This window comes from Eublepharis macularius, chromosome 14, assembly GCF_028583425.1.
Source record: "Eublepharis macularius isolate TG4126 chromosome 14, MPM_Emac_v1.0, whole genome shotgun sequence".
Lineage (NCBI taxonomy): Eukaryota > Metazoa > Chordata > Lepidosauria > Squamata > Eublepharidae > Eublepharis > Eublepharis macularius.
The window spans coordinates 42671103-42687564 of NC_072803.1; the positions used below are offsets into that span (position 1 = coordinate 42671103).

The window sequence follows — 16462 nt, forward strand, 5'->3', positions numbered from 1 at the left end:
CGGAGAGTTACTGCAGTCTGTCTTTTGACTTCTGTGGGTTTAGACTGGAGTAACTCACCGTAGGATTGCACTGGAAGTTGTAGAAAATACATAAAACAAACTTGCCTATGCAACTATATTGGCTCACTTTTTGCCCCTTGAAAGTATTTTTAGCATAACCAAGTTAGTTATGTACTACTTAGTTGGAATGTGTCTGCATGAACTTGGTCAGGGAAGAGATCCAAATTCAAATCCCTGCGAACTATGAAAGTCACTGGCATTACTGTCCTAAAGAGCTCCATTCTTTCAAGCTACTGATTTCAAATGACTTAGAAGAAATTGCACTGTGGATGATTTGGGGTTGGTCATTATTAACCGACCTAGTCACATGGTGATGGGGAGCGAGGATGAAATGGATCTTCTTGAAGGAAGGATGGGAACAAAATGTAATAGCCTGCCTCAGTCTGAGCATATCGCAGTTTACAGGCTAGAATATGCCATCTTTATTTCCAGCAGAAGTCATCTTCCATATCATGATTCCTTCATGTTCCTTCGTTGCACTTGCAATATCGTTAGCTATAGTGACCATCTTCTGTACTGTCATGTACAGTATAAGTCCACACACACATACACACCCCCAGGAAAAAGGTTCATTGAATACAGAGACTAATTTCCTATATACAGGTATTCATAGGATCAGATCACAGCTATGAAATACCCAGACGAGTAACTTCTAGCTAAGCAAAAGAGGGCCCAGCTGTAGACTTATCTCTGTCATCAAAGATGCAAGTCCATTATGCGAATTTACAACCTCTGAACTGTTTGTGTCACTCTTGCCTTAGAGAACAAGATGATGGTGATACAAGGAGACCAATTGGGCGTAGGAAAACAGGTTACCTGGATCCCCCAAAGCTCTACATGCCAGCATTCCCTCATAACTTGTTTCATAATGTTTAGGAAAATAAAATGAACAAGCAGAAACTGCGGCAAGGATGTATCACACACCACCCTCCCTCTGCAGATTAGGAATAGAAAAATATGCTAGCATTTCCACAGATGTCCTTTGGTATACTTCTTTCATTTAACAGGTAAGCAGAAATGTTGCAAGTCTAGATGGCCTCATCTGGAGCATCAGCTGGATCTCTCTAGCCCAGGTACAGGATAACAGAATGGTTGTTTCAGCAGGCCAATATTTTGCATCTTATTCCCCATAAAAATGTAAAGGCAAGAACCTATTGATTTCTTGTTTCACTCGCATGGTCTGCAAGCACCTTTATTCATTCACAATATTATCAGTACAGGTGTTCGATATTTCAAAGAGCTGCATAATGCAACAGAATCAAAGCTATTTAAGAAGTGCCCATGTCATCTTTGCAATTTAATATACAGCAGATAATCTAGAATAAGGCTCCTTCTTACCTACTCTTTAAGTTCATAAGAATGAAAACCCTCACTGAAAAACTTAGATGCGCCCATATTCAAAAGCAAAAATGCTTTTGGGCCAGGGTAGTGCAAATCTCCCATCATTCGGGATCCCAGCTTTCAAATGCAAAAGGAATGTTCTAGTCCGACAGAATTAAAAACATATACAAATGGTCAGTTTTTGCTAATATTTCAGAAACCTAAGTATCTGAATATGTATTGCAAATAAATCTTTATGTATCCTACTCTTTACTGTACAGCTTAATGTATTTTCATCAACACCTTTCTTCTAAGGATCAAATCACATCACTCCTTTTAGCACAGAAGGAATAGATCTGTTGCTATTGTTTGGTGCAAGCAGAAGTCAGTACTCAGAAGATGAGAGAAGGTGCAAAATTTGTTTAGCCACTTTTAACTGTCAGGTTTTTTATTCATCTTAACAAAAGCTTCTAGGTCTTACAGTAGTGAAAATATGCTTGAAAACAGATAAGCTATGCCCACTAAAATCTCAGAAGCTGGAGAAGTGGCTGAGTAAGATTTTGAATAGCTGGGATGGCTTTTCAGGCTCCTTCTACAAGCAAAACCAAATTTATGCAAAAAGTACAGAATAAATTAAACTCAGTAAGGCAACCATGCAAATGTGCTGAGACTGTATAAAGTATACAAGTCAGCACAGTTTTTTTCTGGCACAGGATTGGGATGAACTGGGTATAGAAGTAGAAAGGGCCCCCCTACCCTGTACACTCATCAAGTTGCCACAGCCAACCTGCCATTTCAGAGGCTGCTAGCCCTCTTATTTCTTTCACATCCTATTTTCTGATGTTACCACTTTTGCACAGAGCAAACAAAGGACCAAGTGCCAGCCCAGCCCTACCTTCAAAGCACTTTAAGGTATCTGGTGCCAAGCAGGCACAAGTATTTTTCTCCCTCTCTTCCTCCCTCTCCAGAACATGCAGCATCTTCAGGGTCAAAAGGCACTTTTCAAAAGAGCTACAAAGAGCATGGCACAATATTACCCAACTTCAAAGTTTAGGAGAAGAAAAATGTCTGTTTTACAGTCAAAATGCTTGCTTGGTGGTTGTTTGCAGGCAGGTTTGGTGCCAGCCTCATTGGTCTCGAGGCAGTCCTTCGCCAGCCTTCCATTGTCCAAATTTAACTACAGTCTTCTCATCGGTCAGAACAGCACTTTCAAGCTCAGGCCAGCTACACAAGTTAAACACAGACTTTCAAGCGCAATGCTTTAGGGTGTGGGGCCCACTTTGAGCCCTCTATGAGACCCCCTATGAGCTAGGGGCAGTCTCTTCTGCTGTCCCCTTTTAGCCTCACAGGCAACTGATTTTAACATTAAAACAGGCCAAACTCTCATCTGCAGTTGCACCACCGCCAAATCTTCCACTACAGAATGGACAGAATGGCTTCTATCTCAGCTGGCAATTTCCATGTTATCATCCAGGTTTTAATAAAGCTATTTGGCAGCCAGGAGCAGAATTATAGAACATCACATCCCGATCAAAAACACATTGAAGTAATTATGCTAGATTTCAGTTTTACAAAAAAATATAGTAAGAGTTTATTGACATAGAATTAATTCCGATCATCTGTCATCTCCAAAGTACTCTTTTCCTAGGGAAAAAAATTAAGAAATCTATGAAAGATACTTGAAAATAAGGAACTCCCCAGAAAATACTGGTTGCCAGGGCTTTTTTTCTGGGAAAAGAGGTGGTGGAACTCAGTGGGTTGCCTCTCTGAGAAAATGGTCGCATGGGTGGTGGCCCCGCCCCTGATCTCCAGAGGGGAGTTTAGATTGGGGGCGGGGCCACCACCCATGTGACCATTTTCAAGAGGTTCCAGAACTCTGTTCCACTGCGTTCCCCCTGAAAAAAAGTCCTGCTGGTTGCCAAAGTTTATCTCCTGACTTAGAGGTCTCCTTCATTCATGCTGTGCCATGAATTCCGCTGCACTTTCATCCAGAAGAAAAGGTGACTGAAGGTTTTTTGACTTCAGGTATGTCTCCAGACCCTAAAAAAAGATGGAAGGGGAAAGGAGTAGTGTGTGCCATTTTGGAAAGACTCCCTAGTTCTGCTGTGGTTGCTGATCAACCAAATAGAAGCCCCCCCCCCACCTCCAATATCTAGAGACAAACAACTCAGTGGAAAACCACAATTGGAGGGAAATACAAGAATGCAAAAAATCAGTCTCTATAAATATAAAGTGTATTACAGTGCAAAGTGACTAGTGCTTATAAATATATACTTACATACTTCTAATAAATATTCATACAAAATAGATATAAATATTATTATTAAAGACGCACAAAACTCATGTCAGGCGTATAAATAAATTCCATAGATTCTCTTATGTGAATGTCTTTTTATGTGAAGTAAGTGTCTTTTTCTTTATCTTATGTAGCTAAAGCCGAGAAGAAGACGACTGCAATCCAACTGGAATTTTACAGATAAGTATTCTGAAGTGCATTCCCTATTGTTTCTGAAATTTGGTTTGATTTAATGGAAAATGTTTCTTGCTGCAAAGTTTCAGTGTTAAGTTTCATATCTCCAAATTCCCCTGTGACCTTTTAAACTCACTAAACCAGACTGCTTGGTTTCCCCCAGGACCACTGGCCACTGAAACAACAATAATCAGTGGAAATTAATATCATATATTTAGTTTCATATATCCTGAAAGCTTAAAACCAGACCATCAGGCACCAGGGAAAAACTATAAAATGAACGTTTTTTCATCCATCATTAACTTCATTTAGATAATGAATAAAATTTCTTTTGTTTTCCAAGGCCAAATTTACATATGCTGTTTTTCAGCCCCTTCTCAATTAATGAGGTGTTGGTGTGTATATAAAGCAGAAAAGCATGCTTTTGTAACAAAAAGTTTCTCTCTTATCCTCCAAGAAGGATTTCTTAATACGTTTTTTGCACTTGGACACAGCCAGCATTTAATACTACAATTCTAATCAACTGTGCTTTTAATGTAAATATTTTAAATTATTTTGTTGATGCTCTAATGTTTTTAATATTTCTAAAGATGTTCTAATGTCTTTTCAGGTGCACGGCAGAGAATGCAACTCACATTTTATTAAAAACTATACATTAAAATGAAAATATTTTGCACTCTAGTCTGTTTTCAAGGAGTGTAACAAATCCATGAAATTTCAGAGCTCCACTCCATCTGTGCTCGTTTCTAAGCCAGTGCAGAACGCATGGTTAATTTCCCTTACAAGAGAGCATTGTCTACATAAAATCTCTCACCTCACCAAAATAAGAGACTAGAGGCGAAATCTCACATACAACAGGTGACTCTTCATCTCCGGATAAACTGAAAGAGAGAAAATGCAGTTCATGGCTATCTGCAGATATGAATGCAATAAGACAGACGTATTAGAGCATGTGCAGAGTGGCTTTCCCTAACCAATGGAGTAACTACAACAAGACCTTACATGTCTGGGACTGGAAGAAAGAGATTCGAGGTCAAAAAGGGAAACATCTCAACAAGGTTTAAGCCCCAGCCCCTCTAGCTGTATTTATGCTTGTGAAATGTCTTTCCCCCTTCTCAATCTAAAAGACCATCTCTCAGAAGGTACAAATCATGATGCAAACACAGATTTAGCTATGGTGACAGCCACTGAAGTCTGCAGTTTTCCAGGTTGCTTCTCTGAACTACAAAATTCCAGGATTCCATTGTGGGCATAGGAGAAGCACCCACACCTACCTGTGCTTCTTATCTATTCTTTGGCCACTGGCATCAACAAATGTAGCTCCAGCCTTTACCACCCAGCGGTAGTGTTGGGACAGGAGTGCCTGCCGAGCCATGGTGGGTGTATCTATGTTGGCAGTGTCTGCATTTTTCAATGGGGAAAATTCATCTTCTCTTGGGACTTCAAAGGCCACAAAATTCCTATCAACAGAGGAGAACTTGGAGACTTAAAATTGGGTGCATTAATATAGTATCGACACAGAAACAAAAGTTGGGGTATCAAAAAGGAAGGTTGCTACTCCTGATCTTGAGTTTCTCCCCACCCCAGTTTTTTGGTGGCAACTTGTTTTGGCTTTATCTAATAGTATCTTACTAGCCAGTTCGGTGTTCCAAGAAACAATTCTAAGAGGTCTGCATTCAAGAAGACTCTGGATTCTAACACGACGCATACGAAAAATGTCACAAACAGACTGCGGAAAACTGCAGTACATTTAATGTTTCACAGGGTGGAAGCTGACATATTTAACTAAATAATTCTATGCCCAATATATTCAATTATCTTCCAAGCCATGTGCCCTGTTCCAAGCCATGTGCCCTGATGAACTAATTAAAAGTCTCCTGTGAGCCCCAACACCCATCAATAGAAGAGGCTGCTCGCTCCTCCAAGACAATTTGTGCACTTTGTCACTTTGATATACTGTTAAATATATTGGAACTAATTAATTGAATATCTTTAACTGTACACTCCGGGAAGTGTGGTTTGTAGTATCGAGCTGCAGCTCTGAGCAGGCTTCCTTACAATCAGAAGACACTTCCAGATCAATCACTCAAAAGGGAACAGAGCAAGTGGGGGATAATCTTTTTACTTTTAAGCAAAGCATTTTCGGAGAGGTCCCTAGGCTTTCCTCCAATTTTTAATTCTGAGAAATAAGTTCCCCCATCAAAGAAAATGGAAGAAAGGGAGGAAGGAGAGAGAGAGAGAGATGTCTGCCACTAACTTAGAAAACTGGAACACATCAAACACAAACTTCTCCAGCTTTATCCCGTTGGGTTTTAGAGGCTTTACCAGATTGCCCTCCTCGTTGACAAACGGCACCTTCTTAATAGCCACGTGGTACTTCAGCTGGGGCTCAAATTTCCTAGTGGGGGCAAGAATGGAACTATAAGCAACTCTGAGCACCCCTCGCCCCAACATTGTGTTGAGGTTTTGTCAGTGACAAGCAGTGCAAGTATTCTCAAAATGCTAGTACGCGCTAACTGTTACCCATCTTCTGCTGCAAGGGCAAGGCTGCTGCTTTCTGGGATTGGTTGAAGCCCTGCAGGAATCAAGAACAGACCCTGGATTTTTTTTCTTGTAAACTTTTGCAACATGCCTGGACACAGGACAGATCAAGTGCCAAAAACTGGCACGGCCCAACAGACTTCCAAGAGTTGGCATGGCCCACTCCCATCAGGCAACAGGACAATCGCCCATGTCCTGCTGCAACAACATAAGGGAAGGCAGCTCTCATGCTCCTCTAAGCTCTGCTGGTGCCTGCAGGGCTGACACAGCACAAAGGAGACACATGTCACTGCCTCCCCATGTGAATCTCCCAGCAGCTGAGTGTGACTCATCTGCACTTCCATAAGCCCCATCATGGCTGGCAGGACTGGAAAGAGCCACCGTCCTCCTGTCAAAAGGGGAAACTCTTGGGGGGGGGGGGAGGAAGGACCCGGGGCAGAACATTCAAACCTATGGTGCAGAGAGGCAAACAGAAGGAAACTTCATTCCACAGAACATGCAAAGCAACTGACTGATCTGAACTGTCAGTTTAGTTGCCTGGGATAAGCAGAAGTGTAGTTTCCAGTGACTAAGCATGTTGTTTTGGGCAAGTTGCCAAAGGATTTCCAGAAATCTTCCCCCCCCCACCCCCCAAGGGTATTTGGTGTCATTTCAGTGGAGCGTGAGACATGACTTTCAGACAGAAAATTAAGCCCCTTCTGAACCTTCCTTCTGCAGTAATATAGGTTTGTCCCACAGTCTAGATAAAAATCACTGGACCAGTCAAATCTCTCTCCTTTTTAAAAGTCTGACCAACAACCACAGAAGAATTTCTGCATTTTGTCACTGGAAATTATACCAAGAAATCTTCTGCAATTACATTTATCTAGACCACATTGTTTTCCACAGGGCTCCAGAATTAGTGTTTTTTTTTGTTTTCATATTACAGTTGGAGCATAAAATGCACTCTGCTGACCCTAAAGACCCTCCTTCCCTCTTTCAGCTATATGATTTCTAGCCAAAGGTCTAAAATCTCAGATGTGCTGCTGCACAATTTGCAGGACCTGACCAGAGGTATCAAGCTTTTTAAAAACCCAGTCTTCTGAAACACTCCAGTTCTTGCAAGGTTTGTATCACTTCCACATACATATTCTCCACTTCCTAAGTCCTGAAATTGTACACTCACACCCTGAAAAGAGTGGGCACCACAGGACTTACTCTGCTATGGCCCGAAGGAATCCGAGAGTGAAGAAGTGATTGCAGATATTACCGGAGCTGTATGTCAAACGGCCATCAGGGTTCCGCATCTGTGCAGTATCCAAGGTGATTTCACTGTATTCCACCACCTGACATACTCCATTCACACGACACACCACCCCCACAGGCTCAGTGGGGTATGCTTTCTCCACTACCTGCAAATATAAGATTGACACTGGATCAGGAACTTGGGGAAGCAGGGATGGACAAAGAGGCAGGATGCTGCAGATCAAAGCAAACTCCATACCAAAGCAAACAAAATCTGCCAACTTCAAGCATGCAAAGATTTGTTATTTTGTATGAACTTCTTTTATTTATGCAAACCAAGGAGTTCTGCAAAGTACCGAAACATATCCATCCACCTCCTTAGCTTTTCTACCTTCACTTTGATGAGGCCAGAAACTCACTTTTCATTGTTTTTAGGGGGGGGGAGGTAATGGTTTTTAAGATGCTCTGTCCTCCTCGATACCACAGTTATAGATTGTTGAAGTCCACAGAACAACATGTGTGTGAACAAAACAGAACAACTATTCGGAAGCCTCAAGAATAGTACAAGAACAGCACCCTCTCCTACTGCCACTTTGCAGCAAATTCATGCTCATGCCTGTAGTAGCCTCTAGTAATCTTCCCCACATAAAATAAATGCACAGCCTTTTAAGTTACACAGAACTCTTCTGCAGGTGTTTAGAACAAAAAGTTATATAAACACACAAAAAAGATATTTTAAAAACCCTTATGTGTGATCCTTATCCCTACTATATTTAAAAGAAAAGTAAATGAATAACACTGGTCAGACAGGCTTAAGTTCTTCAGGAATCTGCTTCCACTTGAATGCAGAAAAATAGGAGGGTAAGTTATCCAAAGGCACCCCAAATGGCCTGATGAGGACTGAGCACCCCTCAGGAGGCACAGAAAGTTGAGTTTCAGATCCTTCCACCCGCAATTCTCTGTGGGCACCCAGCGTGCTCCTTCTAATGGCAAATTGATGGGCAATAGCCTATCCTTCAGGCAGCAAAATGGAGCAATCCACAAACAGGATTTCTGTATATTCAGATGACTCCCTAGATTAGCAAGGGGAAAAATAGTTGGTCAATAAAACACACTCACACCTGAAGCACAGCCTGATAAGGACAAAGCATATTGATCCCCCTTGAGGAAACATAAAAGTTGAGGGCACCTGAGCACTGATGAAAGAGTAAAGAAAAACAGAGAAGGATGGGGAAAATTGGCCTACTCGAGCCTTTAGCACAGTATGGTATCCTGGAGGAGCTCTCTTCCCCTTCCCAATCCTGGAGCTCTTCACAGGTCCCAAAACTGGTGCAAAGATCCAGTGTTAGAAATGGCCTGTCCGAGGTTGGAGTGCTGTTGCTTTTAAACAAAGAAGCAGAAAGTAGAGAGCAACCACACTTTTTTGTAAGCCACTTTGGGTTTCTTTTGGGGACGAAAAGGGGAAATATTCAAACAAATAAATAAAATAGTTCCAAATAATGGCTTAGCAAAGACAACACAGTGAAAAATGTTTGCAAAGAACCTCCAAAGATTGCAAAAAGACAGCATAGAAGGATTGGACTAAAGCACAGCTTTTTAACTTCATCGCTGTTTGGCTATCAAACAGAGTCACCATTAACAGAATGGGAAATCACCTTCAGCTTTTCCGGCCCTACTTACCAATGAGCTGCCCTTCCCATATACCCTACCCCCAAGACATTTACCTTAGCACCGCAATCAGCCCCTTTAGAGACACAGAAGCCAATGAAGACTGGATCTGCCATTTTGACAAGGATGTTGTCCACACAGTAGACATGGATGTACTGAATGCCACGTCGGTCCATATCCTCCAGGATCTTGTTTTCCATTAGAGCACGGTACAAACCACCATTGCCATCTGTAGCACACAAGGAACACAGAATTATTTTCACCTTTATCCATCTGCATAAGCGGAAGACAAACATAACTCAGAGTAGTGAACAAAGTCAGTGTTATTATCATCCCCACAAAGCAGCTGGGGAGCAGGGACTGTGAGGAGCAGCTTATCCAAGGCCACCTGCTGAGCTCATAGGATGTGAACCACTTAGCACCTAGTAATGGCACAACTTTTGCCACATTCATGAGTGTTCTTCCCCCATCCATGTGGTAAGAGGGACAGTATTATACACATCACAAGGTGAGCTATGACGTAGGGGAGTTACTCACCCCTACAACACAAGAACAGCCATGATAGAAACCGGCAACTTCTTACTGTACCAAAAGCCACGTTAAACAATAAACAGTTCCCTCATGAGGACCAGGCATAGGATCAAGCTATGCAACAAGCCAAGTGCTGTTCTTACCATCCCCATCTGGTTTCCCAAAATGGCAGCAGACTAACGGGCAGCAAGATGCTGTATGCACGTACACAAGAGCCCATGCAAGGTCACTGAATCTCTAATCTGTGCTTCTCATAAGCAACAGATGAGGAGTAAGAGGACATCAAAACTGTCCCCTTCAAACTGCAGGTTGGGGCCCCTGAAATGAAATGCTTATTTGTATACCTGGAGACAGGGAAAAAAAGATGTCTCCCTAACATGCTGATGTTCTATGTACAAGGGAGTGTTCGTACCAAGAAGCATTCAATCACGTGAACCTCCAAGTGACACAGCCCATGTACGAGTTTCTCACCCCACCTTCTGTCTGTGAGAGCCAAGCCCATGTTCTGCCATACAAGAAAGAATACCAGTGGCTCACCCAGTCCAGCATTCCGTTTCCTGCAGAATGAATCTGGGAAGCAAAGGAGCAAGGCACAGAGGCCTCCCAGAGTTTAGGAACATTCACATCCAATCTCTGCTGCACCACAAGAGATGCACCTGTGACAGACAACAGCATACCTGGAGCTAGGGCAACCTTGCCCTTCTCTTCCAGGATCGCCTTCCCATCAAATGTGACAGCAGGAAGCATCCTCTGCTCAAACATGACGACGTTTGGTTTCTTCAAGTTAAAATAGTTATGCTCTTGGAAGAACTTCTCCGTTGGCCCCAGCGTGAACTCGCTTGTCATAATATACCTGCAGAGAAGGAAAGGGAGAAAAAGAGATGTCGCCTCACACACAAGGCTCAGCATAATTGCTACCTCACAGAAAAGGCACTCAACCCCAACAAGCCAACTTTGGTTTACAGCAGGGTTTGGGAGGTTTTTTGGTAACTGGGTATGCATAGCTTGTGACTGGCAAAAACTAGACATTTTTTAAAACCCAGGTAAAAATACATGAACACTTCATGAAACTGTCTAATACCTAGTCAGACCATTGGCCCAGCTAGCCCGGTGCTGCCTATTCTGAATGGGAGTGGCTTCCTGGGATCTTGGGCAGAGATCTGCCTTTCCTATTAATTGCTACCTGAGATACCTGTAAACAGAGATGCCAGGTACCTTCTCCGTGGTTCACTGGTAGAACATCTGCTTGGCATGCAGAAGGTCTCAAGTTCAATCCCTGGCATCACCACCTAAAAGGATTTGGTAGTACGTGATGTGAAAGACCTCTTCTTGAGACCCTGGAGAGCCACAGCCAGTATGAGTAGACACCACTGGCTTTGATGGACCAAGGGGTCTGATTCAGTACAATGCAGCTTCACATGTTCATGTGCATGTCAATGTAGTGCTCAATCACTGAGCTATGGTTCTGCTTGTAAGAAGCTGCCTTATATCAAGTACAATAATTGATCTATCGAGCTCTGTACTGACAAACTAGCAGCAGCTCTCCGGAGTCGCAGGCTGAAAAAGTTCTTCCCTACCTCCTGCTAACCAAGATCTTTAACTGAGGATTCCTGGAATTGAACCAAGGGCCTTCTACGTGCAAAGCTGGTGCGCGAACACTAAGCCCCAGTCCCTCTCCAAGGAGAATACTTTTTACATCAAAGCAGACCACCAGCAACCTCTTTTTCCCTGTCTCCTCCTTACTTTATGTGTGAGCTACTCAAAGCAAAGACCTGTTTATTTTAACCTGCTGTAAAGCTCTTTATAGATTTCAACCTCTACTTAAATCATGTTTATGAACAGCTTTACTGATATTCTATGCCTTTTGGTCCAGAAGCAAAGCAGAACTCTGGGCTCTCATCCTGTCACTTCACAGGGTAGTTGCCAATTGTTGGAGATACAGTCAACAGATCCAAAAAGCTACCCACCATGGGATGGTGCACTGCACACCGAAACGCCCACCAGCCAACTGCTCCACTCTGCGGATCCTCTCTGCCTGGATCTGATAAAGGGTCTTGTGGCTGGGCAGCCCCACGTCATACATGCCCTTGGGATAAGGCACCCCCAGGCGCGTTCCTTGTCCCCCGGCCAGGAGGAGCACTGCCACTTTGTCCTGAGAGATCTGGCGGAGTCCTGGAAGGGGGCAGAGAAAGACCAGCTCAGGGCTGGAAGAAAATTTGGACAGCTTCAGGAAGGGAAGCAGAAACCCAAGACGAGCTGAAGGATGAATGCTATTCCTCCTCACCACAAGAAAACAAACCCCAAAGCACTTTGTTTCTATTCCACACATCTCAGGGTTGAATCCCGATCTACAGGGTATAGCTACGCTAGTCACTTAGCTCCGCTTATATTAGTTTATATGCCAGGCAGGTGCATCGTGGCATTCTCCAACGAAGCCTGGAAACTGTCGTTTGGTAAGGGTACGAAGAATTCACTTGTGGAGATTCTGCAGCTGCCGAACAGAACTACAGTCCCCAAGGGAGAGGGAATGGTTATTATTAAGCCAGTTTAAGGCATGATTCCAGTTGAAATTTGTGGGCAAAATTTGGTCTCTGGGACAGATATGCACTCACTGATTTATGTTCTTAAATCCAGGCCTTGAGTATTTTAAATATATCTCCGGTCCTGAATTCGAGACTCCACCATTGCCTTCCAATACTACTATTACTGCATAGCATTTCGAGCATAGTCCTGAGTATATTTCCTGAGTTCAATGAAAGGGCTGGCCGTTTGCCCAGGCAAGAGAGAGTTAGTCAACTGGTAAGTTAAATATTCTCCGGTATTATTAAGACACTGATTTTACATTAATTGTCAACACATTCATATTTATTCTAACTTCAAAAACAAATGAGTTGTTTTTGTGAAAAACAAAACTTGATATAAAAACTAATTAATTATTGTAATACTTTCAGCAATATTCAGTAAGATTTCTATAAATGTTATTCAACCATTAGAGACAGAGCAGCCCCTGACCCCTCCCTGTCTCTCTCAAGATATTGCCATCTTGAGATATTTTGTTTTTGGTTTAATGAACAACGTTAAAGTCCAGCAGCACCTTAAAGCACAACAGGATTGTCCAGGGTCTGAGAGAGACCAGCTCCCTTCATCAGATGAAAAGACTGAAGCTTGTCTCTCGAAAGCTTATACTCTGGAAAATCTTGCAGGTCTTTAAGGTGCTACTTGAACCTTGCTCAGCTACTGCAGACCAACATGGCTACCCACCTGAAACCATCTTTAAAAAGTGACATTACCACTGTAATGAAAGGAGCTGCAAGAGTCCGTTTTCAAATGCAGTTGTTGTGACAAGCAGGCAGCAGATTCTTCTTCCTGTCTGGGAGGTGCCTGCTGCTTGCAAAGGCCTAGCAGGGGGCCCGTGGAAGCAGCTTTGCCCTGACACAGGTCTGCCCCCAACTGCTCCAGGGTTGGAGGGGCAAGGAGCCCCTCCCAGTCAGCCTTGCTCCCAAAGGGCACCAGAATGAAAAGGAAGCTGGCACTGGGGGTTCCCAGGCTCCAGGGAATATTTGGCTGGGGTCAAATAAGAGAAAGGCAGTTGGCAATATTCTGCAACTCTTTCCTCTAAGAAAAAACATACATCGGCCAGAATTCCCTAAAGCCCCCCTGCCTTGCTCTGGATGCCCAACAGGGCTTGGGACTTGCCAAAACAAGCGCAGCCTCCTCCACCCCACTTTTGAGCAGAGACAAAATGCAAAAGGGATGCGTTGTCTGGTGCTCTTGAAGCAGCTCTTCGGATCCTGGCAATCAGAAAGCACAAGGTCCCCCCTCCCCCACACAATTCAAAGGAGAGTCTGGTCTGGCAAGAAGTTAATGGCGGTTTAATTTTGTTTTTGCTGTTGTTTGCTGTTTCACTTCTTTGTTATCGCTTTAGAAGTCTCCCCCCCCCTTAAAGGTGTGCCTTTGTCAGCCGCCCTGAAGGCTCTTCAGCGGCAGCCTGGGATTTAAGATTCCAAATAAACACGGACATAAAAATAAACCGCTCTGCCCCGTCTTTTATGCCCGGATCTGGCATTCGGGGATAGACTGCCTCTGTCCACGGAAGCTCCGCTCAGCACTCCCGGCCGAAAGCTCTCGCACGTCAATGGTACTGAGATCTTCCAATTCCTGCCGGCGCCCCCAGCCCTGCCACGCCAGCCTTGAGAGGGCGCCGCCGCCTACCTTCTTCCTCCCACCTCTCCAGCATCGCCCCGTCGCTCCTGCAGACACTGCCCAGGAGCTCGGCCGGGATGGGCTCCAGGCTGCCGTCCAGCCCGCCCTGGCCAGCGCCTCCTCGCTCCCGAGCGCAGGCCTCCGCCGCCCGCCTGCAGTGCTCGTCCAGCTCTTCGGCGCTCAGCTGCGCCAGCGTCTCTCGAAGAGAGTCCCGCTGGGCCGGTTCCAGCTCGGCCCAAAAGCGCAGCAGGTGAGCCTGGCCGACCCGCTGCAGGCGCGCCCGGAGCTCCTCTTCCGACGGCCCCATGGCCCTTTCCCGCGGCAGCGGCTCCTCGCACTTCCCCGGCAAAGTGGGAGAGACGCAAACTGCAAAGGCGACTTGGTCTGGAGCGCGCGCCTGCCTCAACCTCCAGCGGCTGCAACTTTGCTCGGGGGCGCGCGCGGGCCGCTGCGCTTCCTTCTGCTGGAACGCGCGTTTCCCTTCCTCCCCGTGTACCTTGTCCTCCTCCTGCCCACTTCGGCTTCGAAGGGCCTCCGTCCAATCAGACGGATGGCCCAGCCCGGCCAAGAGCCGCCGAAGAACGGAGGAGGCGAGGCAACGGAGCTGCCGGAAAAGCCACTAGGGGAGGGCGGAGAAAAGTGCGGGGAAACTGCCGCTGCACGGCTCGCCTCCGACGGGCGAAACGCCCCCTTCCAACATCCTGTTTTCCGCCAGGACTCAAAGACTGAATTTTTCCCCCTTATGACGCGTCTAGAAAACTTTTTTTAAAAAACGGGGTTAGGTGGGATGGACGTAGAATCGAGTAAAAGTGCGATCGCCAGCCCCGCTCAGCAAGGGCGAGCCCCGGAGCCGCTTCGAGCCCATAGGTGTCCGGGCCCTTTTAAGTAGGACTGGCTCGCGTCTTCATCAGACGAGTGGGTTCAACGTCCAAGAGCAGAGGACCCTCGCGGATTAAGCCTGAAGGGGGGGGGGCATCCCACTGTCCCTCCCGCCCATCATTTTAACACGATTAGGGAACAAGAAGCTGCTTTATTTTTATGATTCCCTGTACTGGTTTTAGGAGGGATCCAAATACCCCTAAATGCACACCGTTGGAACTCACAGCAGTTTTTCAGTTACACCAGCGCACAATGCACCACTTTCCTGATTTAGAAAACAAGAGAATCAAGCTCCTGGCGCCTGAGCCAAAGGCACTCAAGGCAGCCACCTTGGCTGAAGTTAACCGAGTGGGGTGTGGTGGTCGGGAAATCACCTGAGAATCTTAGAAGAGACCTCTTGATTTCCATGCTGGAAATTACATCCGATATATTGGTGACTTTATTTTGTATTTTTATACTGCTCTCCCTTATTCTGTCGCTTGATTTGGAAAAGAGACAGGACGGCCCATGCTTCACCTTGCAGCCCCATTCCATAAGGATGGGGCCACTGTAGAAGACGTTTGAGCCCTAGCAACCAAGGCCTCGCCTCCTTTAAGGAAGGAGAGGAGATCAAACACTGTTTATCTTAAGGGTGTGTTTGGGGTCATATAGGGAAAGTCTATCTTTCAAATCTGAGGCACTTAGACCTAGAGAGTTTTAAATTTCTGGGGGAAACACTTTGAATTCATTCCAGAAAGGGTAGCAAGTATACCTACGGCAATGTTCCCGTCATGTGGGTTGTTTGTCTGATTTATATGGTCTGCTGCATTCTGAACCAGTTGAAGTTTCTGAGTAGTCTTCAAGAGTAGCCATACATAGAACACATTACAGTAATCCAGTCTCAGGGTTAGAGTAACATGGATCAGCACAGCCACATCAGCTATGTCGAGAAACGGGTGGATTTTCCTGACCAGAGGTAGATGAAAGAAGGCACTCCCATACTAACAATGCTGACATACATCTCAATGGATAGGATTAAGTTCACCAACAGAAGTGCCCCATAGCTCTTTAGGGAATCTACCGGTTTTATTGGTACTACCTCTTAACAGACTATGGAACCTTTCAGGACACTTTTCTGACCAACATTAATCACCTCTGTCTCACTTGGGTTTAATTTCAGCTTTTACATCTTTAGTCACCTGACCATGCCTTCAAGACCGTGGTCAAGAACAGAGACAGCAGCACCTAGAGGCTTAGACAATAGTTGGGTGTCACCTGCATATAATACAATTAAAGTATGCTGACATGTTGGTCTTTACAGTGCCATTCTTAGCAGGTCAAATCAGAATCCAGCCCAGGTCTACTCAGTGGGGCTTGCTTTCAGGAAAGTGTCCTTAGGATTTTGCTGTCAGCAATTAGACAAATCCATATTCTCATATGTATTTATTTTAAAAAGTTTATTTATTTGCTTATTTATAATTTGCTTTTCTCTCCTAAGGGGACACAGAGAAACTTACAAGATCATTCTCTTCTCCATTTTATTCTCACAACATCCCTGTTAGGCTTAGAGAGGCTGGCTAGCCCAAG

General features: G+C 44.7%; 1 protein-coding gene across 1 annotated transcript; it reads right to left on the reverse strand.

Moving 5' to 3' along the window:
• Positions 1-1214: 1214 nt before the first annotated feature.
• Positions 1215-14615, reverse strand: UAP1L1 (UDP-N-acetylglucosamine pyrophosphorylase 1 like 1). The gene is made up of 9 exons (XM_054998255.1): positions 14027-14615; positions 11782-11986; positions 10492-10667; positions 9340-9512; positions 7589-7782; positions 6108-6248; positions 5125-5310; positions 4665-4731; positions 1215-3420 (listed from the first exon to the last, which is right to left on the reverse strand). Exons 1-9 carry the CDS (start codon positions 14322-14324, stop codon positions 3331-3333), a joined length of 1530 nt encoding a protein of 509 aa, XP_054854230.1. The 5' UTR covers positions 14325-14615; the 3' UTR covers positions 1215-3330.
• Positions 14616-16462: the final 1847 nt, after the last annotated feature.

Excerpts from the sequence above, each read along its gene's own strand:
- UAP1L1 (XM_054998255.1), bottom strand. The coding sequence starts at position 14,324 with ATGGGGCCGTCGGAAGAGGAGCTCCGGGCGCGCCTGCAGCGGGTCGGC. Across the intron at positions 11,987-14,026 it reads GGAGAGGTGGGAGGAAGAAG|GACTCCGCCAGATCTCTCAG; the intron begins GTAGGCGGCGGC and ends GCCCCCTTCCAG. Across the intron at positions 6,249-7,588 it reads TTCCTTCGGGCCATAGCAGA|GAAATTTGAGCCCCAGCTGA; the intron begins GTAAGTCCTGTG and ends TGCCCCCACTAG.